The 24955-nt window shown below is 38.6% G+C and overlaps 1 protein-coding gene across 1 annotated transcript in view; it reads left to right on the top strand.

Moving 5' to 3' along the window:
* ELP2 (elongator acetyltransferase complex subunit 2) overlaps window positions 4269-24955 on the top strand; it is a 36800-nt gene continuing 16113 nt past the window's right edge. The window contains exons 1-13 of the mRNA XM_021387693.1: window positions 4269-4968; window positions 5049-5127; window positions 6569-6654; window positions 7962-8112; window positions 9379-9456; window positions 10558-10622; window positions 14394-14460; window positions 15371-15505; window positions 16442-16537; window positions 18247-18347; window positions 19501-19632; window positions 20112-20261; window positions 23338-23526. Coding sequence (XP_021243368.1) covers window positions 4837-4968; window positions 5049-5127; window positions 6569-6654; window positions 7962-8112; window positions 9379-9456; window positions 10558-10622; window positions 14394-14460; window positions 15371-15505; window positions 16442-16537; window positions 18247-18347; window positions 19501-19632; window positions 20112-20261; window positions 23338-23526 — 1461 coding nt within the window. The 5' untranslated portion in view covers window positions 4269-4836. The remainder of the gene's footprint in view (window positions 4969-5048; window positions 5128-6568; window positions 6655-7961; window positions 8113-9378; window positions 9457-10557; window positions 10623-14393; window positions 14461-15370; window positions 15506-16441; window positions 16538-18246; window positions 18348-19500; window positions 19633-20111; window positions 20262-23337; window positions 23527-24955) is intronic.

Raw genomic sequence — 24955 nt, 5'->3', positions numbered from 1 at the left:
ACACGTACTCTGGAATATATGCCTATTATCATAGCTTCTTTTAGAGCTTCTGCTTCCAAAACATAATGCATAATCAGTTTGATTATGTGACAAGCTGTTTCATCCTTTTTTTCTGTGCTTTCCTTTTTTTTCTTTTTTTTTCTTTTTTTCTTTTTGCCAAGCAATTTTCTAGATTGTGTTTGCGCTACATCTTCCTTTCGAAAAAAATCAGAGATATTTTCTGTGGAATTTCTTACAGCAAGCAATTACATTCATTGTTTGAAGAGCTAATTTTGATGATATTTCTAAATAATTAGCTTGCTTTTTCTTCAGAGAATCAGAAATATATTTAAGCAGTGGGAATGTAAGGCATTCATAGAATATTTAAAATACATTCTTCAAGAAAACGGGAAATAGCTATCATTAACATTTGTTCAGTTCAGTATCTCTCACAAGCATCATTCAACTTTCAGTCTTCAACAAGATGAATTAAAGGAGAAATTGTGTCTAAAAACTTATTCTAAACATTTAATATGAACTCTATTCAACTGATAACATCTCCTTTTTTATCTTGAGACATGAATTTGAAAAGGATGCCACAGGCTTACATTATACTCAAGATACAGTGGCAAACTTAACTTTTGTTGAATGTAGGACCAACAATTCCAGAATCAGTCAACAGCACTCAAACATGAATCTTAGGAAAATGAAGCCTGAACACTGAATTGTAATGGATCCATTCAGTAGCACCAGGAATTATACTTGATCACACTTTTGGCACTGAATCTGATACATGCAGGTTCAAGGGAAAGCAATCCCATTAAGAAGCTGGTTAGTAAACCCAAGAATTAGCATTCCACATGCATTGAAGTTCCTTCAGAAGCAGATAACAGCTGGAAAAGAAGGAAAAGTCTGAATTTGTACTTAAGAACCATATGGCAATTGAGTTGTTATTTGGTGTTGTATAGGTATCACCAGTGAAGATGCCAAGTAATTTAACAATATCTTTCTGTTTGGTTACTGCTTGTTATTTATTTTGGCAGTGCTCTGGCTCTGATCCCTCAGTTGAAGCCCTGGTCCTGTAGGAGCCATCAGAAGTGTCCCAGCTGTGGAATCCAATTTCCAAAACTTTTAAACATTTGCAGTAACAGACAAAGCTGATGGGTGTTGGGAGTGGTTAACCCACCCTCCTGAAAACCACATGCATCTTCCACACCGGTCACTTCCTCACTGAAGAACTACTGCACTTCTGATACGAAATCATGTCCTGGGAAGAAACTGTAGCTCAGAAGGTAATATAGTAACACCCCTCTGCCTAACAGTGATATTATAAAGAAAAATATAATTTGTACAGTTTTTCTGAGACATTCAGACACTGCAGTAGTAGAAATCAAAATGGGGCCTATTGCCACAATATAACTAACGACAAGAAAATGAAATATTGAAAAGCTGCCTCATTCATCAAGCACTATTCACCCAGGTTGCTATTGGAGGGAAGCAAACTCTATGGTAAAAATAGCAGGCAGTAATTTGAGTATGAGGTAACTTTGTTAATAATTACTTCGTAAGGCATGTATACAATGAAGACAAACAAAGACAGGTTAAGTTCAACAACTACAAGAACAACTAGGCTGCTAGCTGAAAAGTACTTGGCTTTGCTAGTATAATAACATATAAATCTGTAGAATTAGACTGCATATAATATGAACTTTAAACTTAACGTATGACTTCTGCTTTACACAGTACCTTGCAGAATGACCTGTCTGTTTTTACATGTGGCTTTGCACCAACTTCAATTTAATCTATTGAAGACCAGATTTCTTCTCAACATGCATTCAGTCAACAACTGTGCCAGAAGATTTACACCAGAGGGGGAGGAGGGGGTAGGGAAGAAAAAATATTTTTATACATATTTCTGAAATGTGAGGAAGTTATTTTCTGGGAAGGAAAACAGCAAGGGCAGATTTGGATTCAGCAGGGAAACTAGATATGAATGAAGAGTGGCAGTTGATAACAAGCCTAGAATACATCCTTTTCCTCCCTTGTAACATCAGTGACTGCCAGCACAACTTCCTTACAAAGTATATGTTTCTAAATGTGTATTGCCTCTGCTACAGTTATATGTTCTTCTAAATTTTTCATATGCTATTTTATAGATGTTTCAGTTTTCAGGCATAAGAGACGACCCTTTAACTTAAGAATGCACAAAAAAAAAAAAAAAAAAAAAAAGCTTCTTGGCTTAGATGAAAGGCTCAACAACTAGTGAGAATGAAGACTTGGACAGATGTATTAATTACTGAAAGTATGGAAGAAAATGGGCACGTCTAGGCTGACCTGCCCTGAGATGGCCCCAGCTTGCACTGCTCTTTAGCCATATCTGTGCAGTCCTGTTACAGTACTCCACAGCACTTGGAAGACCAAATTCTGTGCTGATTTATTCCATTTACAGGACATCATCAGCACGAGACTTTTCATGTCACCGAGAAATCCCCAACCCAAAGCTATCTTGGAAAACATTATGCTTATGCCCACAATTGCAGCCAGACCCAGCTTCATTCCCACAACAGCAAACGTAACTCCAGCTTTTTGGCAAAGCCTGGCCTCTTCCTGCCAGAGCACTGATTCCAGCCTTGTCAGGGCACACTGAGAAGGCAGCTGCTGTGCAGCTTGGCTGCCGTGTAGCCATTCTCTGGACAGCACTTGTCCATTAAAGCATGCTTTGATGACTGGATCCATGCATTTTGTACAAAGAGACATTTCTTCTCTAAGCAGCCAACATTTCTTGTTGTATCTTGTTTCTGATCAGGCACGGCTTCCTTCCTCTTGCACCCGCAGGAAAAAGCTGTGCCCAGCTGCAACATTTTTGTGTCAGGTTACCGTCCTGCTGCCAGCCAGTATCCATGAACATACAGGCATACTGGGAGAGAAAAGCCGTGCAGGAGTGGTTTATGGTCCAGGGGATTCAGCATGCAATGCAGAGGCTGCTTCCCCTGCGCACCTGCTTCTTTGCCTCCTGCAGCTTCTCTTCCCGCTCCACCTTCCTCTGTACAGCCAGGTGAGCTGTCTGCTCCCTCTGCCACAGGCTTCCCAGCTTTCCCTGTTCAGAGCAGCTTTAATTATTCCAGGATACTGCAGGCACTCTCTGGGGACAGGAGGCACAGGACATCTGTACAGTAATGGAATCACAGAATGGCTTAGGTTGGGAGGGACTTCAAAGCCCACCCAGCCCCACCCCCTGCCATGGGCAGAGCTGCCCCCCACCAGTTCAGGCTGCCCAGGGCCCCATCCAACCTGGCCTTGAGCGCCTCCAGGGATGGGGCACCCACAGCTTCTCTGGGCAGCCTGTGCCAGCACTTCACCGCCCTCTGAGTAAAGAATTTTTTCCTAAAATCTGACTGAATTTTCCCCTCTTTTAGTTCAACACCATTCCCCTTTGTCCCCTCACTCTTTTCTCATTTTCTTTTTCAAAGTAATACATTTATATCATGCTCCAATCTTTCCATTTATTTAGGACAGATACCATGCAAATAAAACTAGAATACTAAAGCAGGTTTTTTGTTTGTTGGTTTGTTCATCTTTTGATCTGTTTTGATTTGGTTTCAATCTCCTGGGCAGAAAGGGCGATAAATATGTGAATAATGCACAAAAGAGTAATGGATGGAGTTCTCTAATCTGCTATGATCTGTCTTCTGTCTAGAAAAAGAGGTGTACTCAGACACATTCAGATCACCCCATTGTACCTCTGCTGTTCCTTAGTTGCAGATTCCTGTGACTCCTATGGCAGTTATTCCAGGACATCATAATAATCTGAAATATTACACACAGTCTGTACCCAGTGACTTAGTTTTGTAATTCTTTTTTAGATGGATGTGTCTCTGGAGCATCGTGTTCAGAGATGGGCAACAAAGCTGGTGAAGGGTCTGGAGCACAAGTCTTATGAGGAGCAGCTGAAGGAACTGCGATTGTTCAGTCTGGAGGAGAGAAGCTCAGGAGAGACCTGATCACCCTCTACAACTCCCTGAAAGGAGATAGTAGCGAGGTGGGGCTTGGCCTCTTTTCCCAGGTTAAGGCAATAAGACAAGAGGGAATGGCCTCTAGTTGTGCCAGGGGAGCTTCAGGTTGGATATTAGGAACAATTTTGTCTCTGAAAGAGTGGCGATGCATTAGAACAGGCTCCCCAGGGAGGTGGTGGAGTCACCGTCCCTGGAGGTGTTCAAGAACCTGAGGGACGTGGTCAGTGGGCATGGTGGGGGTGGGCTGACAGTTGGACTAGATGATATAAATGGTCTTTTCCAACCTCAGTGGTTCTATGATTTTATGATTCTATTCTCAGATGTGGCAGGTTCAATCTATAATACGTTAACATCAGTGAACGAAAGCTTTCAGTTCCAGCAAATCCTGTGTATCTGGGCACTCGTTTTGGTCTGCTGGCAGCCACAGTGCCTGGACGCACCCAGTTGAAAACAAACAAAAACAAACCTAGAAAAGTTTTAAACTCTCACAACGCCACGCTAAGCAGCGAGTGTTTGAAGACAGGCATAGAAAACAAACAAAAAAAGTTTCCCTTTTACTTGTGTTTATGCCTCATCCCTAAGCCCGCCGCCAAACTTAGCGGAGGAGGCTACACGCTAGGCTCAGCACACAGCCAGCTCCGTGAGGAATGCCGGCTCGGCTCGGCTCGGCTCGGCTCGGCTCGGCTCGGCTCGGCTCGGCTCGGCTCGGCTCGGCTCGGCTCGGCTCGGCTGCCGCGACGCCGGTGCCGCCGTTCGCGCAAGCCCGGGGAGGCCACCGCAACATGGCGCGGGGTCGTTGCTATGGGAACTGCGTCATGCCGCGCACGTGGCCGGCGGGAGAAAGATGGCGGCGCCCGTCTCCGTTTGCCATGTCGCCTGCTGCGCTAACCGGGTGGGCGGTGGGGCCGTATCCTGGGGCCGTGGGGAGCTCCTCGCCTTCGGCAGCTGCCGGGACGTCATACTCTACCAGCCGGCGGTGAGCGGGGCGGGGAGGTGCGGTGGGGCCGGCCTGGCGGCGGCGCGGCCTGACTCCGGGTGTTTCTCCTCATCCCGCAGGCCAGGCGGACGGTGGCGGCGCTCCGCGGGCACAGCGGCAGGGTGAGCTGCGTGCGCTGGGCTCGGCGGCGGGACGGCGGTGAGTAGGTTGGGTGGGAAGGGTGCGAGGCCTGCGGGGCTCCAGCAGCTTGGTAGTAATTCTAGGCTTTAAAGTTACTGAGTGCAGTTAGTTCTTAGAAGCACATAGAATCATAGAATTAGCTAGATTGGAAAAGACCTACAAGATCATCCAGTCCAACCATCCACCTACCACCAATAACCCCACTAACCCATGTCTCTCAACACTATATCTAAATGTTTCTTGAACACCTCCAGGGTCAGTGACTCAACCACCTCCCTGGGCAGCCCATTCCAGCGCCTGACTACTCTTTCAGAAAAGTAGAATTTCCTAATGTCCAGCCTAAATCTCCCTGGCGCAACTTGAGGCCATTCCCCCTTGTCCTGTCACCAGTTACAAGAGAGAAGAGGTTGACCCCAGCTCACTACAACCTCCCTTCAGGTAGTTATAGAGAGTGATAAGGTCTCCTCTGAGCCTCCTCTTCTCCAGACTGAACAATCCCAGCTCCCTCAGCCGCTCCTCATAAGACCTGTGCTCCAGACCCCTCACCAGCTTGTACTTGTCCTTAAGCTTGTAGATAGCTTCCTGATGGAGGGATGTGGGGCTGCTGGTCACATTGTTATTGCATTGTGACTGTTTTTGGTTTTTTTTTTGCTGCTCCCCATCAGACTTGTGCTCCAGACCCCTCACAGCTTTGTTGCCCTTCTCTGAACATGCTCCAGGGCCTCAATGTCTTTCTGGTAGTGAGGGGCCCAAAACTGAACACAGTACTCCAGGTGCTCAGCACTGGCCTCACCAGAAATGAGTATGGGGGGGGATGAATACCTCCCTGTTCCTGCTGGCTGCACTATTTCTGACAGAAGCCAGGATCCCATTGGCCTTCTTGGCCACCTGTGCACACTGCTGGCTCGTGTTCAGCTGAGCATAGACCAGTACCCCCAGATCCTTTTCCTCTGTGCAGCTTTCTAGCCACTCTGCCCTAAGCTTGCAGCATTGCATGGGGTTGTTGTGAGCAAAGTGCAGGACCTGGCACTTGGTCTTGTTAAAGCTCATACAATCTGAAATTAAGTTTTCATGTGAAGGTTCATATTCTATGGGGTCATAATTTTCTTGCTTTTTTGTTGTTGTGTTTATTTATTTATATTTTCCTACCCCTCAAAAAGGTAAACAAATATTAAATTTTACTGTTGTATTTGTGAATCTTTTTAGAAATATATTCATCATATTCGTATTAAATGTTGAGTATTCCTATAATTCTTCTCTTCCTGTTGTTTTGAGTAATACCTTTGCTCTTGAGCTGTCATGTACTATGCAACTTTCATGGGTCATACTTTATTTCAATGAGAACTTTGTTTTAATTGATAACTGTGATAGTGTAAGTAGTACCCAATGTAATTGCTTTGTGTTGCTGACTGCTGTTACAAAGTAATAGCTCACAAACCTTATGAAATATGTTTTTTAGCAACTGAAACAGAGTTAGTTTCTGGTGCATCTGATAAAAAGCTCATTCTTTGGGAGTGGAATGGGACAGGAGTGTGGAACGATCAGGTAAGTAGAAATATCCTCCTTTTAAAGCTTTTTTTTTTTCCTTCATCCTTGTTTCTTGTGTACCTCAAACCATCTGTTATCTTAAAGTATTTGTTTTGACTGTATTTTTTGTCCCTCTTCATTGTACTATGAGTGTTGAACCTCCATGTGCATCTCCTCCAGACTGTTGATACTATGTCATGCTATGATTTAATCTAAATGTAGTTTCTTCTCTTCTATAATTTATCTCTTTGAAATCAGCTAACCAGTCATCATGTGGATTTGTCTAGCTTGTCTAAAATATCTTCTTTGTCTGATTCTGAGTCTTTAACATTCTCATCTCCTGTAACTCTTTTCCTTAAACTGCCTTAATATCTTGATGTAATGCACTAGAGGAAAGTGCCCATACGGTAATCATTATCAGGCTTGTTTGTTGGAGGAATGTTCTTGGAAGCAAATAATTTCTCTTTCTCATCTATTGTAACTTTACATACTTATGTAAAATAATTTACAGATTTATTTAGTAACTTTTTCCATTAATGTGGTGTACAGCCTCATTTAAGCCTCTGAAAAACAATGTGACTAAATTTGCATATTTAAATGGAAGTTCTATACTAGTGTATGTTAAGCAAAGTTCTGTACTGAACCAATTAAAAATGTTACTAGGGCTTACTAAGCTATCTTTTGGAAAGTGATGCCAATTTGGATTAATGTTAGACTTCTTTTAGTCTGAGCATTAAAAGCTTCTCATTTTGATATTTGTATTTATGAGGAACAGATTACAAAATATTCATTCCCTAAGAAACTGATGTCTAAATTCAGAGATTTGGGTTTTGTATTTTATAGAAGTCTTTGATTTGTGAGAATGCACGAAACAGAGCTGCTGTAGCTGCTACTTATTCCACTGTGTTCTCTGTTTTATCTAATTTGCTAAGGTTCTCTGGACTTTTGTGACATGTCCCTTATAGTTAGGGAAAGAGAAGGAGAAAAAATGACTCACCCTTACCTAACCTCTATCATATTTCTAGGCATCCTCAAGAAATGGTGAAGTTTTTCTAGTGCACACAAGAGAACAAAATCTTGTCAAGTTTGTGGTTGTTACTGCTGTTTCCCTTCTCTGTGTTTTATGGAACATGTTATAGCTTAAGCATAGCTTGGCAGAAGCTCCACCATCAAAAGCATACAATTTGTTTTCAGTACTAAGGGGTTGTGTGGTTTTTTTTTTTTTTTTTCCCCGCTCCTTTCCTTAAAATGTTTTTAAAAATTCTCATGGATACTGGAGTTTAATTGTGCTTGTTTGACTCTGTAAAACTTTCTTATGTGTTCAGCTTGTGAAAAGCACTCCTCTCGAAGGCCATACTGAAGCTGTTTGTGCTGTGGATACTATCTACCAGTCAGTTGAACCTGATTTAAATCTGTTAATAGCTTCTGCAGCATCTGACTCTACTGTGAGAATCTGGTCTCGGCATGATTCAGAAGGTACCTTTTTTTTTTTTTTTAATTGAGGGACAACATGCTGGCTTAATAAAAATGATGAATACTCATCCATTGAAGTACTTGGCTAAATACTAACATTTTCTAATGCAACCACATTGATTTCCCTTCAAGCTTTGTCTACGTTGTTTGTTTTTTTTTTGAAAGCTGGGGGCTATAGTAGCTTAACAGATTTGGGTCAAATTTGTTCCTCAGGATGACTTATCTTTGTTCTTTATCAGTGATGAGTTGGCTGAACTTAACAGCTTTTTTTTGATTTGTATTCGGAATCTGATAATCATTTTTCCTTGTAACATGGGGACAAGCTAGCTGTGTGTGTGCTTGTGTGAAGTAAAATTACTTTGCAAAATGAAACTGGCATAAGAAAGGGGAAGTTAAACTAGTCACTTATTTGTTACTACTGACTTGAGCCCAGTGACCTTTAGGATAATAGGTCTCGATCTTCTTTTGAACTAGGCCTATTGTATAGACAAAGAGAGAATAATTGGGATAGATAATGTAGATTTAAAGTGTTACTTACTTGTCAAGTTGTGTTGACTGCATCTCTCTCCCTACTTTCTTTGCTATCTGGTGTACTGGAGGATTTCCTATTGCTTTATCTAAGTGAGATAAATAGGTGGGACTTGCCAGTCTTCAGCCTCATGTTCTGGAAGGCATTTCTCATGCTCCCAGAGGACACTCTGAAGTCCTATCCTCTCCTTTTGGTCTTGCTATTGTGGGTTCCAGAGGCAGAAAAAACAATTTCTTTTTAATTCTTCTTCTGTAGGAAAGTTGTTCTGTCCTGTTTGTTACTCTGATCTTGGTGGCTCACCAATTTAACCACTTCTAGGATCTCAAGGGTAATGAGAGGAAGGCTGGATTTGCTCTTATCTCTATCTGCTTTTGTAGCAAATGAATTCAGTTTTAGCTTTCTGTGTAGTAAATGCTTTTGCCATTTGATGTAATTTGCAATATTTATTGCTTCTGATGTGTTACCAGAGGGAACTGTACTGCTTTAATACTTTATAGAGAATAGTGACTTATATTGTAATTTGGCTAACTCTGGATGGATTGCCATGAGCCCACAAAAGATGAAATTGAGGGTAATTTTCCCTCTAAAAATCAATGGCTTCTGGAAAAAAAAAGTAGAAGTCTTGCAGCTCCTTAAAATAAAATTGAACAGGAGATTTTTAACTACATAATGTAAAAAGAGAAGGCAGTGTAACTGTGGTACGATGAAAGAGTTCAACAGCCACTGTTCTCATTTTTCAGTTAAATGCATTGAAGTTCTGCAGTTTGGAAATGGATTTGTTATGGATGTTTCCTTATCTTTCTTGCCTGACAGCAATGGTAAGTGCGTGCAGCAGCATATCTTGAATATCAGTGCAGGAAAAATCTAAAATTTCCCACACGTGTAACAGGCTTTCATTTAACCAGCTCCAGACTCCTGTGCTGTATATTTTGTTTTCTGGGGAATTAGCCTAAACCTCTGCCTGTACTCAAAGATTTCAGCTGAATTTTTCTTGGTGATTAGAATAATGGCATTTTCAAAGTGGTTATCACAATTCTTTTGTTGAAGTAATAATAACTTTAAAAAAAAAAAAAAAAGGTAGTAGCTGACTTTAGTGAAACTTGGTGTTTTGTTATCTGCCCTTACTTGAGAAATACAAATGTCTGGCCCTGGTAACTTATTTCTTCACTGTTCTATAATTTGTTCCTTTTCTTCTACTATTTCCGTCCCTTGCAATACTACTTCATCTTTAAGATCCAGAAGGACTGGAGCAAGAGTTAACTGTTTTCCTAGCATCTTCTACCTGCCTTCTCTTGTTTTTCCCTCAGTCATAACTTTGTTTCGCTTGAGTCAAGAGACCTATGTTTTTTGCTTACTTCCTAGATAGCTCATAGAAGTTAGCTGCTGCTCAAAGCTTGATTAGACGTGTAGCAATGTTAACTGCTTTCATATTCTTGCATGTAGTAAGTCTGTCTTCTTATTTACTGTATAATAATTGTGTCCATCCATATACCTGTTTCAGTTGATTCAGAACTTGGACTGTTTTAGTTGTGCGTCGTTTTGTTTTGCTACTTGCTCCTTTTGTATTTAGAGCAAATGCAGTTTATTTGTATTGATTTTATTGCTATCAATGCAAATCTCTGATGCTTGAGCTTCCTGGAGACGTGTGAGCTTGAAGAAAACTACTCATATTAAATATCTGTAGATATTACTTTACGTGCCAAAGGAACTTCTGGGCTTTCTGTTCCTGAAATACTAGGGTTTTTTTCATACAATATTAGTTGTGTGATTTAGAAAACATTAAAAAAAAAAAAAAAGTATCTTGGCCCACTATGCATCTGTATTATTCTATTGCTTTTTCTTATTTATGTTATTTCTCATATCCTAGAATACTAAATTTTGTAAATTTAGTAATAAAGACTTTTTTTCCTCATTTTCAGTACCAATACTGGCTTGTGGTGGTGATGACTGCAAAATAAATTTGTTTATACAGCAGAATGGTCAGGTAATTACAGCTTTTTGTCTCTTGCTTAGATCATTACACAGTGCTGCTTCTCACATGTATTGATTTTTTTTTAAGTTCTTCAGCAGCTACTATCTGTCTCTAGATATCAATCGCACACAACCACATCTGTTCAAATAGTTCATTCATTTTCTAGGTAATGATGAAATGCTTGTACAGAGTGTTCAACCTGGATTCAGCATGTAAAAGTGTTATTCCTCCTAATTTTTCCCTATGTGAAGAAGCCAGTAGTTCTTGTTCCCACTGGCATGAAATTGCTGTGACTGTCCTTGATTACTCAGTATCCATGCACTGTGTTTCATACGGAAATGATGAGTTTTTTTCAGTCTATAAATTGTTGCAGTAAAACTGATATTTCATCTACAGAATTGTGCTTTTGTTGTAAAGAATACTGTTTGTGCTGCATGTTTCTGAATGACCAAACAAGTATTTGAAATGATATCTGATCTTTTCTAGGCATACACATTTTTCATGTATTATATGGAAGCTGACAGTATTTAGTCTTTCATACAGTTAAATGTTCTTTCTGGTACACTACGAATAAATTATCCTCTTGCATCTGTTCAGAAGTGTTGTTAGACCCTAAAGAATGTGTTGCATAATTGTCTTCCAAACCACAAGTCAGTGACTCTTCTTTCTTCTTACCAGTCCTTTTAAAAAAAGCTGAACAACCAGGGACCCTCTTCCAATGCACAGATGAACTTACCAATCAAAAACCATAGCTGAAACCAACATACGTAGGAACCACTCATTTTTCTGAGTTTGTTCAAATACAGTCTCCCAAGATTTTTGAAAAACAGGCTTTTTGAGAAGATTAAGCTTCCTGTAGGTTATTCTTCCTTTCCTGTTCAGGCAGTCATATACAATAAGACTCTTTTTTTTTTTAGTCAATAAAAGAAATGCTTCATCCTTTGATTTCCGCGTTTAATGATATCTTGACTGCTAACCAGGAAAGCGGCGTCGCTTTCTAAGTTTTGTTTTTTACCTACTATGTAGCTCATGAGTTAAATCAGTTTAATGACGTCCTGTAAGAACTAGCAGTGGCAGAAAGCCACTCATAATTCTCAGTGTGTAGTAGTGCTAAAGAAAGACAGGTACATTGGGAGTTGTGCGGCTAATTTTCTGTATTTACAGTCTGGATCTTGTTTTCTTGTATGGTTCAGATTAGCAAGCAATATGCAGTTTGGCTGTCCAAAATGTTTATAGATACATAACTTATTTTGCCAGTTGCTGGCTTTTGGGTACCTTTTGAGTATAACAGCATTCTTAACTACAGTCTGTGGATGGATCAAGGGAGGTAACTGAAATAAGTTAAATCTTCAGCTTCATAAGCAAGTTTATACTGCTGTCATTTTTGAATGTAGGAAACATTCCATGTGAAAGGTGAGGAATTTTCTGTGGGTGTTTGTTTTTTTTTTCCTTTTTTTCCCCCTCACACTTTCAATTATAGGAATTATTTTCACGTACCAGCTCTCTTGGCAGAGATGGGGTTTAGAGACAGTCTCTGTCCCTCTCTCTCAGTGAAGTGAGACTTTTGTTTGATGTCTGTGTTAACTTCCTGGAATGTGACTGTTAAGTGAAAAGCCCATATTTGATTCCATTTAGATTAAAAATGTCTGTATAGTACACTACAGCTATTAACAGAATGAAAGCATCCTTTGAGCTTTCTGACATAAATTCCTTTCTGGCTGCTAAAGGCAGGTTCTTCTCTTCAATCAGATTCTCTCAGATCTGCTGACATCTTTTATGGCTTCTCTAGCTCTAGTTTTAGAGTTATTTGAAGGAAGTGTTATTAATGTCCTGCCACTTTTCACCAGAACTTCATACTGGAGAGAAGTTAGGACCTGAACTTCTGCATTCTTCCTTTGCTGGTAAAGTTCTATAGCTCAGCTCTGTTCATTCTTGGAAATCTAACAAAGACTGTATGAATGCAAAGGTAGAATGTGTGATGACAACGGAACATACTAATGAAACTCCGATGGCGTTGTTGTACTCAGAGGAAGGATGAGACATCCTCAGGTTGTTCTTATTAGCTGATTCAGTCTGCCTTTTGGGTAATCTCATGAATTTGACTATTGAAATATTCGTAAAAACTGTTTGATCTTTGAAATTGGGTGGATGAACTTAAAACCCTTTAAGATGATCTCCAAATAGAGGTCTTAGAATATTTAGTGGAAAGAAAACAATCTCTCTGCTTTTCTGAGTTCCTGAAAGAGGATATTGATTTATAAAAGTACTCAGGGAAAAATCTTTCAGAAATCATTTTATGTCTTCCTGCTTGAGATATTATGGTCCTGTGAAGGGGAAGCAAAGCAAACCATACTATCAAAACAGAGCTTTAAAACGATGCCTGTATGTTGAGCTTGGCTGTTGTAAGAAAATTTTGTTGTGCATAATCGAGTGATTTCCTTCAAATAATTGGCTCTGGTTGAAAAGTGAAGTAAGAGAGACAAAGATAATTTGGGTTCTTTCTAATTCTAAGATTGTCAGCTGGATAGAGGAGGTAAATCACATCTACTGTCTGGCAGAGAAAGACCTGGACCTCTGCAACCTCTTATCCTATTACTGGGCACCACTGAAAAGAGGCTGCCCTCATCTTCTTTGCACCCTCCCTTGAGGTACGTGTATACGCTGAGATTTCCTTGAGCCTCGTGTTCTGTCCCAGCTCTCTCAGCCTTTCCTCCCTGAAGAGGTGCACCAGTCCCTTAATCATCTTTGTCATCCATTGTTGGGCTCTCTCTAGGAGTCTCTCTTTTAACGAGGAGCCCAGAACTGGACACAGTTCTCCAGGTGTAGCCTCGCTGCTACTGGGTAGAGGGGAGGGATCACCTTCGTGAACCTGCTGGCCATACTTTGCCTAATGCAGCCCATAATACCGTTAGGTTTCTTAGGGGCAAGGGCATACTGCTAATTCACGTTCATTTGGTGTCCACCAGGACTCCCAAATCCTTTCTGGCTGAGCGCATACTGGAGCCTAGGGTTGTTCCTCTCCAGATGCAGGGCTTTGTGCTTTTACTTTTTGAAATTCTTGAGGTACCTTTCAGCCCTTTCCTCCAGACTGTAAAATGGAAGTATTATGCATGTTACAAATATACTACTACAGAGATTTGTCAAAAGGTAATCTGTGCTGTGTTACTGTTGCTGAGACTTGAGACTGTGTTTATGCAGAGGTCTCTATCCTCAGATACAGTTGTTTATGTACGACACCCTTTGAAACTTAGTTAATAAACGTGAGAGGTAGGGAATGTAACTATTGTCGTATCATATTCAGCATTAATTATGGAAATAAATGTGGCACATCTGTCCTTTTTATGCTTTATTTTTACCTGTATTCATTTTTTTGCATTGTCTGAAACTGCATCTGCTTTGCATCTCATACAGATTATTTACTGTTTCATATCTACATTGTGCTATTTTTTGTGTACCACTGTAAGCATGATTTATTGAAAATAAATAAATAATCAAGATTGTAGAGAGTCTGTAACATCTTGAAGGTGAGCTCCTTCAATGCTCATGTTTTCCTGCTCATGTATGGGAAGTGACATAATATAACGTGTTTATACAATGATGACAAAACCTGGAAAGTCGATTCAGAATCCATTAGTAAATTACAGTTTTTAATAGCAGCTTATTTTTTCAATTTCAAATAATAGAAACTGTAAATATAAAAAAAAAATCCTTGAAAGCTAATTGACCATATGTGTATAGTAATTGAACGTATTTCTATGTGATGTAACAGGCATTTTCATTCAGTTTCAGAAAATATTAATACTCCCTGGCCATGAAGATTGGATAAGAGGTGTTGAATGGGCGATCTGTGGTCAGTATGAAAGATGAATAAAGTGAAAGACTGATTTAGTAACACTACTGCTGTTTTACCACTCCCACTGATGTTTTTGCCACACTGTGGTTTCTAAGCTCGTGTGGTTGTGCGTTTGTTTTTTCCTGAGTTGATAATACAAACACTAAAAATCAAGGTAGAATCTTATTTAAAAAGATAAGAATTGTTGAACCAATACCACAATTATTTATCAGTTATCAAAACTGCCACTACAATAAGATTGATATAGAACATACTTGTGCTTACATCTCTCATTTTGCTTTGCTTACTTCAAGCATGTTTACCTAACTGCTGCTTAATGCAAACAAATATGAGCTTTAGGGACTTGTCCTCAGTATGCCAGCATCTGTGTCTGAGTGAGAAATAGTTTGCCTTTTCTTCAGCCACAGAAAAATAGGACTTTTCTTCTTCCTAGTGTGTAGTGGTGTGGGGTTTTTTTTTTGGTAAGACTAGGAGATTGAGGAGAACCTGTTTAGATGCTATCAAATATTTATTGTATTGGAAAAAATAAAATAGAAAGCATTAGAAGAATCTATAATCCTGAAGGAAGAAAGAGAGGAAAGAAGTTCTTGAAAGTATTAGATTGCTCATTATCAGAAATTTGGACAACAAAGGTCAGAAGTAGCAGGGAAGCATATCTGTGGTATTTAGCACAATGTTTCTAATAGGCAGGGAGATGTCCATTGTCAGTATGTTCTAAACTAGTGGAGAGCTTGAAATGTCAACATGAGTTGATGCTGAAATAAATCAGCAGTGTTTATGATATGTGTGGAATGGGGAAAATGAGACTAATATTATAATGAATATTTGGAAAGATAAGTTTCCTGTGGTATTTATTGCAGTGAAAATATGGCTTTTTTTTTAATTAGCTTTTTTTTTAACCAAATAGGCGATGATCTATTCTTAGCAAGCTGTGCTCAGGATTGTTTGATAAGAATTTGGAAAGTGCGTACAAAATCAAAGCAATTTTCAGAAACTGAAGATGATTCTCTCAGACTGAAAGAGAACGTTTTTACTGTTAAAGGTAGGTGAAAGCTGTAAAATTCTCTTGCACAATTTGTTGTGTATTTGTTAGTGGTTTTGAGAGGGCTGTCAAGATGATTACTGTCCCATTTGTTGTCTTTTTTCTTGTACTTAACATAATCAGAGACCAGTTTAACTGCATTATTTTGTTCAACTATTAGAAAAAGTTGAGTTGCTGTTTTAAAGGAGCGAGTATGTAAAGTTAATGATGTGTTACAAAAAGGATAAAGCGGTGAGAAGGCTTGATATCAACCTGTATTGTTACATGTATTCTAAATGCAGTACATTGTCATGAGATATATTTGTCTGTGCGAGGTATGTTGTTGTACAGCTCTCTTCCTGCTTAATAAGATACTTCTAATTTTCATTTAAATTCAGTGCTTTAAAAGGTACTCTTATTACTTACGCCTTAGGAAAGGATTGGAGAGAACAGATAAATAAGTGCAGGCTTACTTTGTGTTTATTTAATATACTGTTTGAGCACTTTAATGTCAGAAGCTTGCAATTTTGACATTGCGGAGTAAATTCCTGGGCAACTTAGGAAGTGTAGTGAGGTTTGTATGATGAGGTATGTAGAAGTTGCTCATGAGACCTGCTACAAATCCTAATTCATTGTTGCAGTTGTAATAGTTTGGAGATGTAAATCTGTCTAAGTGTATGGGCACAACTGATACTGGACAGTTGTTTTTTTCACAATTCCTTGAGAGCTCTCCAGGAGTTCTGTGATGCCCCTGTGAGGCAATAGATGTCCCGTTACTGTCAACATGATATGCGAGGCTTGTGGCAAAGTACATTTTCAAGGATCTGTTCAGTGCCAGTAGTCTACTGAGTTACTGATAAATGATGAAAGCAGTTGATTTATCATTGAAGATATCAGAAATGCTCTGTTTTTTCTTGGCTTTTAGAAAGAAATGTGCTTTTCTCTGATTTGTGGTAGATACTGATACAACATACGCAATTACTTTGGAGTCTGTGTTGGCTGGTCATGAAAACTGGGTGTATGCAGTCCACTGGCAACCTTCCTTTTCCAAGGGTAAGCTGATACCAAGCACCCTAGCAGTTATCCTAAGTGTTGTATATATGAAGTACAGTCACACCTTTTATTGTGTTTGCATGTTCACTTCTCACTGTGGACTACAAAACTGTTCAAAATTGCAACTGATATTTTACAAGTAAATGCATGTTTTGGCTGAATGTGCCACAATAGCAGTCTTATGGCACAGGCTCTCTTTATTGCATAATGTTGTATTTTACTTATGTTTTCTTTTATGAATGAAATAACTGAGCTGTACTTGCTTTATTGTGATTGATTTAGTATTTATGGAATAAAAAATAATTTATCAGTGTGGATTAATAGCTCTAATATTTTCTCTTGATACATACATTTGAAATGTATGTTCTTTGGAAGGTCAGTATGAACTTGAGCATTCGTTTTTTTCTTAGACTAGAAAGGAACAAATAGTAACATTTGGAAGATGAATCTGCAGTCTTCCGTGCGTTAACTTAGCATGCCATGAATTCTTGAGGATCAGTTTTCTTATGTAGCATGTAGCTTTAAGGCATTAATGAGGACTCTCATTGAAAATTGTTCTTTAATTTTACACCTTGCTCTAGTCTTTTATTTTTTTTTAAATCCTTAAATTCTAACAGCCTTGTTTGCAGTATTGATTTGTTGGTACATGTCTGCCTGGTGTATAAGGGAATAAGATTCTTGATTTGATGTGTTTGCACCATCAAAAGGCCCTTGTGGATTTGTTGTTGGCAAACCTACCTTTTCTTCAGTTTGTTATGCCCCCACCTTTTTTTTTTCTTTTGGACACCAGTACAAGAATTTGCCTCTTAAATCAAGATTTATGCAAAATGTAGGCTTGTAAATCTTGCATTGCAATCCAAAAATCCTTTTATTGCTAGATGATGCTTTCCAGGTACCTTGTATCATGCTTTTGCATACATGCAGCTGCTTGTGTTATGTGGCCCTACCCAATCATGGGTGCCCTGAAATAGATTTTTGTGTTTGCTAGAGGCAGGCTGATTGGAGAGACGTATTTCAGGCATTCCTTAGCACTTCTCAATGTAGAACGTAGGAGATCCAGTGCTGACATAAGATGCTGCCTCAGAAGATGCCTGCTAATGTCTTTATTCTCAAGAAAGGTTCCTCAAACAGTTTTCCTAGGCATTTACCCAGCGGGCTCCCTCTTTCCCACTCAAACTGCGTTGGGCAGTTTCCTGGAAAGTTTCATTGTGTTCTGGGGAGCTATTCTTACTGCTGTATTTATTACAGAGTGCTAGTGTCTACTTAAATCCATGAATCTAATGCTGAATTTGAAGGAAAAAAAAACAAACAACCGGAACACGGTGAATAGGAATTATTATTATTATTGGCGTAGAGATTATTATATTGTTTGAAGCTGGAAATTTGGTAAGAACTTGCGGAACAGAACCATAAACTTCTATGTGGTCTCTCTGTGAAGCTCTAGCTCTTCCTCCAAAGAACATTTTTTTTCCAGGGTCAGTTTGGCTGTTCCTTTTGGTCTCCTTTTGGAGATTACGGTTGAAAAATACAATGCCTACTAATAAACACTTAGTAAGAATGTAGTACCTATTAAGTGTGGCATCTAAGTGTTGCATTGCACATCTCCACTGCTGAATGAATTTCAGAATGTGTTTGGATTTCAGTATGAGCAAATTCTTTTAGTAAAGCATTCTTATGATTGTAAAGTAATCTTTTTCCTTGTACGGTAGGTGGCAGCATGCAACAACCAATGAGGATATTGTCTGCATCGATGGACAAAACTGTGATCATCTGGGAACCTGATAAGGAGTCTGGAGTTTGGCTAGAACAGGCAAGTGTCAATCTTTTCCACAGTACAAACTTTATTAAAACTGCCTTTCCAGCATTGTGTGTGTAATGGAGGCAACTGAAACTCTATAAAATGATGCAAAAGAAAGACAACAGCTTTTTCTTGCAGAACACTCCTAATGCTGTGCTGTAAGTAAAACATATTTGTCAAAAGTGATATGATGCAGCACAGCTTTTATTACTTGCTTATAATGATATTGGGAAGTTTGTGAGAATAATTTCTGCTTAATTGTTATTCATAGAAGAGCAAGTCAGGTGCTGTATAGTAACACAGTCATGGTAAGTAGAGGAAGAAACCACCCAGAAGTATTTATAGTTAATCCTTGTGGGAACATGCACCCAAGCAGTTGCTCCAGGGCAGCTAACACATGATTCACAAGCCTTGTTTTAGTCACAGTAACTTTTTCATGGGCGTTGACATTAGGTTTTTCCTCCATTTGAGCTGAATGCTCATGTTTCAGTGTATTATGTTGAATGCTTTTCTAATGTGGGTCGTCTTAAATAAACAAATAACAAAACCTAGTTTTAACTAATGCTTTGGTAGATGTTTCTGGAAAAGCAGATCAACTAGAAACATATTGCAGTAATTCCGCTGAATTTGTGTTGGATTATGCCAACCATTGTTTATGACTTTTCCTGTCACAAAGGAAGTTTTAATGCTCTCCTGGGGAAAAGAAGAGAAATACAGTAGTGGGTATAATTTTTCCTCTGTTCCATTGATCATTGTGGTGCCTTTGTACTTGAAGTATGAAGTAGTGTGCAACAGGATAATCATATGGAGATGTTGATTGTTGTCCTAGCTATGCCTAAATTTACAAACTTCTAAAAAGTAATGGTGCCATAAAACTTGTTGCAAGTTGTTACTTTTTTTACTTTCCATTTGCATTGGTTGGAGCTCAGATTGCAGGATCCCCCTTCTGAGATGCTTGTGAAGGGAGATTGTGTTAAGTGGCATGCAGCTTTAATTCCTATGATATATTAGTGCTTAATTTTGCAGTTACACAAAATATATCTGAAGAATATTGTATAATGCAAACTCTTACCTATAACTAAATTTGCATCTCGTGAGATTAGGATGAGTTTATATGAACTGAAGGCCATTGTCATGGTTATTTCATTTCTGGTCATTAATTCAGGTGCGGGTAGGTGAAGTGGGTGGCAATACTCTTGGATTTTTTGACTGCCAGTTTAGTCCAGATGGTTCAATGATCATCGCTCACGCTTTTCATGGAGCATTCCACCTTTGGAAACAGACTTCAATTAATAAGGTATGTTATTTATTTATTATTACTAGTTCTTAAAAACGTTATACTTGTCACTTGTCACGAAGTTGCATCGTAAATAGAAAATACCAGGTGTAACAGTACAGCTCAGAAGTAATGATATAATTGGTCCTTCTCTGAGTATAATATTCTGCAGGATCCTTGCTCCTACAAAGAAAAGAGACTGGAATTAACCAGAATGTAAAGGTTGTGCCTCCTTGTGGGAACCACAGTCATTGGAGCAAACTGAACACATTTGTAGTTGAGCTTTCTGCAGAAAGGGTACTTGAAGCAGTAACGCTAGTTTCTTCTAGGTTGGGGCAACAAATCAGTATTTGCGTCCCTGTAGCTACTCTGAGATCTAATAATTTGCTATTTTTAAATGTCCATTTTATTTTTTTCCTAGTCACTTATTTTGGTTACAGTATGCGAGATAGTCAGTTGAAAACTTATTGCTTCTTTGGTGTCTTTTTTAATTTTTACAGAAAGAGTGGACTCCAGAAGTTGTGATTTCAGGACATTTTAACAGTGTTGAGGATGTACAGTGGGACCCAGAAGGAGAATTTATCATCAGTGTTGGTTCTGATCAAACTACTAGGCTATTTGCTCCGTGGAAAAGAAAACATGAGACAGAGGTATGGTTTTCAAAAAGACTTTGTGGGGTTGATAAAGAAGGCTTGCCTGCTTTGAGTTTGGAACAAGTCCTTTGAGTATAGTTTTTACCTTGAATGTCCTCAAGTCATGATCTATTCAAAACTGCACGTGTAAATGTTTGGCTTAGTCATTCAGTATGTGTTGTTTTCACTTTAAAAATACTAGTTGCAGGTTCTAGTAATCACATGAGTGACTGCTGTTTAACTCCTGAGTTCACCTCTGTGTTACCTTCAGTTAATGTTCTCCTAAGCTGTTAAAAAAATAAGCTCTGCAATAAGTCATGCAAGAATACATGCCTGATTCTAGTAATCATCTATTGCTCTTGTTTAATGCTTAGCTAAGCACTGTGGAGGATAACCGTAATGATACTCAGCCTTGTTCTTTTCCTCACGTGCTTAATCTAAGCAAACTTCTCACTGTATTTCCATTTTATTTATTTATTTTTACATTATTTTGTTTATGGATGTGACTTTTACCAGAATGATTGCCCACCACTGAACTGCATTTGGCACTTATTCATGCAGCTTAGCAGGAACAGCTATTCCTGAAGAACTTTGTCTTCCAAAAGAAGTCTAAATTTTGGTGTTGGGAATTCCTGTCTAGGAATGCAGCACTTCCAGTTTCTCACGGATTGTGCATTTTGCTAGTCTACAAACGCAGGGGGTTTTTTGTTTGTTTTTTTTCCCCACCTGACAGAATGTTCCATTCCAGAAGCTAAAGCACTGAAGTCATGTAAGGCACTGTGCTGTGCTTCTAGTCAGGGGAGATAAAGGGTGGCTGTTACCACAGAAGCTTAGCTAAGCCACTAGCATAAACAGTTCCTTGATTTCCTTCTTCTAGACTACACAGAAGCGGTAGCAATCCCAGATCAATTTCTAAGCTTCTTATTGTGTTATAAGAAGGGCACCTGCAATTTATTTCCCTGCCTTTTCCCCTCATTTCCAAGCTGGCAGGTGCAACAGCTCTGCGGAAAAGATGGTATGCGGGATTTGACATATGGAAACGAAGTCCAGGACTAGCATGTTATGTAAGCTGGCAGCATGCAAAACAGTTGTCAATAGCACATTCTCTGTGACCTACTGAAGCACCATTTTTATTATGTATACTGTTTGCTAAGTATTTGTCTGGAAGAACTGAGCTTTACCTGTGCAGCTGTTCCTGCTGTCTCTGAAATTTTAGAATTAACGAACTGATTTAGCAGAGTGATGGCAGTATTCATATCTAAATGAACTGAATTATTGTTCTTCTCCTTCCTGATCTGACAAACAGCAGCCATCTGGCTGGATACGCCACGTGTAAAGTCAAGTGACACCAATGCTTTTTGCTGTAGGAGAAAGCTGTAGTGTCCTGTAGGTGGGGTGAGATGTAGGGTTGTAGTAGAAATGGGTCGTATGAAGGGGAGTGGGACACTAGGCAATGTAAGATTTTAAAATGCCCGCCTTTTCTTGCCATACTGACTTTAGCATCTGGAAAATTACAATAGGTAACATCTGATGTTTGTCTGGATGATTCAGATATCTATTAAAAAGTTAATAATAGAGCTCAGTATTTATTTAAAGAGAATATAGTGCTAAATGCAAATTACTGTCCCTTTAAAATTCCAATTCTGATACAGTACTGCATTCACATATCAGAAATAAGGAATAATACATAACTTCAATTTGTCATGCAAACTTACGCCTGAATTTTACTGGGAGAACCTTATTGGGCAAACATGCACAGCTCTCCTTCTGCTTTGGTGTTGTGGGGTTTTTGGGGGGTTTTTTGTTGTTTTTAATCTTATGTGCTGTGTTTTAAAGTATGCAAAAATGCACCCAGTGTAGGGAAAGGAGGATTTATTGCAATTTATTGCACTAATAGCTTTTTTTTTAGTAATTGAATATATATTTTTCTAATTGGAAAATATCAAGCTCTTCTGAAAACATTAGACTTCACAGGTTGTCTCAAATATTCCATTCATGTTGTATAGGAAGTTTAAAAATGAAACTGGAATGAATTTCTAGTGTGGTACAGGCAATTTAGAGTCAGCATAATGTCTTCCCTTCTGTTTGTGTAATATCTAGTATAATATAAATTCTTCATTGACTGCGGTTTTTCAGGCACTTTAGTACTGAGGTAGTATAAATTCTGATTGAATAAAATTACAACTGGCAGAACTAAAATTAATTCAGAAATATACACCAGATGAAATATAGTATATAAGTAGCAGCAAATGATTCTCCCTAAAAGTTTTTTGTGAAACTACATTTTCTAGAAAACAAGATTTTTTTTAAGAATCTTTTTATCATATGTAGAATAAATTAGATTTTTTAGGAAATCAGCGTGAACAACTTAATATATTCTTGCTAATATTCGTTGCTTAGTGTGGTGATTAAAAAAATAAATCTTACCCATTTAATTTTTTGTTAGCTGTTGATTCTCTTTCTTGGGTTAGTGCTTAAAGTATATTAGGAAACTAGAAAACTGTTTCCAATGAAAATGTTTTTAAAATCATCAGGGTTTTCCAATTGTTTTTGCAATAAGGAGCTATTTTGGTCTTGTCAGTTTTTGCACAGCTTCTACAAAGTGATTTTGCTAATACTGGTTATGGAGAAAAAACATAAGGTAGGAAGCTGTAGCCTATTGACAGCAATGCTATTGTGCTTCGTGAAAGGGAGATGAACAAGCAGATATTTCTCACTACCTTCTTAGGTCTTTCAGAGCTATGGTTTTGAAAGCAATAAATAGTGTACAGTTCTCCTTTTTCTTAAGCAACTTGTGCCCTTTGCCTGAAGGTATAGCGTGAAGAAGTTTCAGTCAGTAGTTTGCCACAAAGGTAAGCTAATGCCCTCGGAAACCTGGGCAGAGACACCATTCACTAATTACAAGAGTCATTTGGTGGAAGAATGGGTGTTAGCTGATGTATGTGAGCATACATCAGTTCTATGAACATCAGTAGAAGGTTGTTAGCTTTCCTTCATGTTAATCAAGTCAGCAAGTAATGTGTTAATGCTTTTTACATCTCAAAATCTTACTTTGATTAAGAATTGTATTTTAACCGCATTTCTGTTTCTGAAGGTGACCTGGCATGAAATTGCACGGCCTCAAGTACATGGGTATGACATGCGTTGTCTGGCAATGATTGGCCGGTTTCAGTTTGTATCAGGAGCAGATGAAAAAGTGCTTCGAGTTTTTTGTGCTCCCAAGAATTTTATAGAAAATTTCAGTAACATCACTGGTATTCCAATGGAGAAGCTGTGCTCCCATGTAAGTATTCTAAAGCAGTGATAAATGAAGCCAGCCCTTTTCCATGTGAATAATATCGATACTTTAGAAAACATCAAATGCATTAACTTCCATTAAAAAAAAAAAGTAATGATTCTGAAGCTTAACTTCATTTCTCCTTCCTCTTCTGCTGGTTTCTCTGTGTGCTTTTTCAAATATATTTCATGGTGTTGCCATAGAACCACTAAGGTTGAAAAAGACCACTAAGATCATCCAGTCCAACTGTCAACCCATCCACCACCATGCCCACTAAATACCTGAAACAAAACAAGGCCTGTTTTCTGAAGATTGCTAAGAATATGGGTAAATTTAAAAAAAAAAAAAAACAAAAAAAAACAAAAAAAAACCACCCCAAACAAACAGGAAAAAAAACAAATCAGCCCAAGTAGACTAGAGTATATATCTGGTGATTTGAAAACAAACAATAACGCCTGACAATGTGCTGCTTCCTAATTTGAGGGTGTAGTAGTCTTGTCTAGATGTAATTATTATCGTGTAGTTTTACATTGTTTTGTGGGTTTTTTTAATCATATGTTTGGAAATAGCATCAAGCTTTCAGCACTGCTGTTGGTAGATCTATATAAATATTTATAAATATGTACTTGCTCATGTGTTATTTCTTCTTGGCTGTGGAAATTTTCTTTTGAGGTCAGTAGATTTCAGTTCTTTTAGGCCTGTACCTGTTTCCTTTAGATAAGTGAGCATTCCTACTTGGTGGAAAGATGAGACTGCAGCATTACCATCCTTCATTTGCTACTCATTCACTTTAGGAACTAATCCTGATTTTCTCTGCATCTCATAGAGCAGCCCTCTTTCAGAATTGTTACCTCTATGCAGTGCCTTGCATGCTCTTTGCATTTCTGGCTCAAAAGCAGTGTTTTCAGCGTAGCTTCTCAAAGATGGGTTAGCCTTTCCATTTTGTTCAACATTTGAAATACGTAGGAAAGAAATCTATTAATTTTGATAGCAAGAAGTTACATAGGTAGCTACCTATTGCTTTATTTGTGTGAAGTCATAAGCCTTTGTATTGATGACATTGTGCAAATAACATTGTGTTTTTATAGTACTGGCAGATGTCATTATTTTACTTTTATATAGACTTTCCTTATCAGCTCTTCCTCTAAGTACTATGTTTTGATCCATGATATCACAAAATGTTTCACACAGACTTTGTCTAAAGAGGGAGGCTTTACAAGCTCTAATGATACAGATACTCTTAACAGCTTTATTGAAATAGTTTTGTGTGAATACTTCTCATTAGTCTGTAAACTTTGTCTTAACTTAGTTCAAACGCCTTCTCAAAAAAGTGCTTAAAACCAAAAAAGCCACCTTTGTATTCAAACAAGGTTGAGCAGGATTACATGCAGTTCAAACTGATTGGCTTGTGTTATTCCTTACAGATTTGTGGCTT

The sequence above is a fragment of the Numida meleagris genome, chromosome 2 (assembly GCF_002078875.1).
Source record: "Numida meleagris isolate 19003 breed g44 Domestic line chromosome 2, NumMel1.0, whole genome shotgun sequence".
NCBI lineage: Eukaryota > Metazoa > Chordata > Aves > Galliformes > Numididae > Numida > Numida meleagris.
Note: the sequence above shows the minus strand (reverse complement) of the source record. Positions and strands in the feature narration are given on the sequence as shown.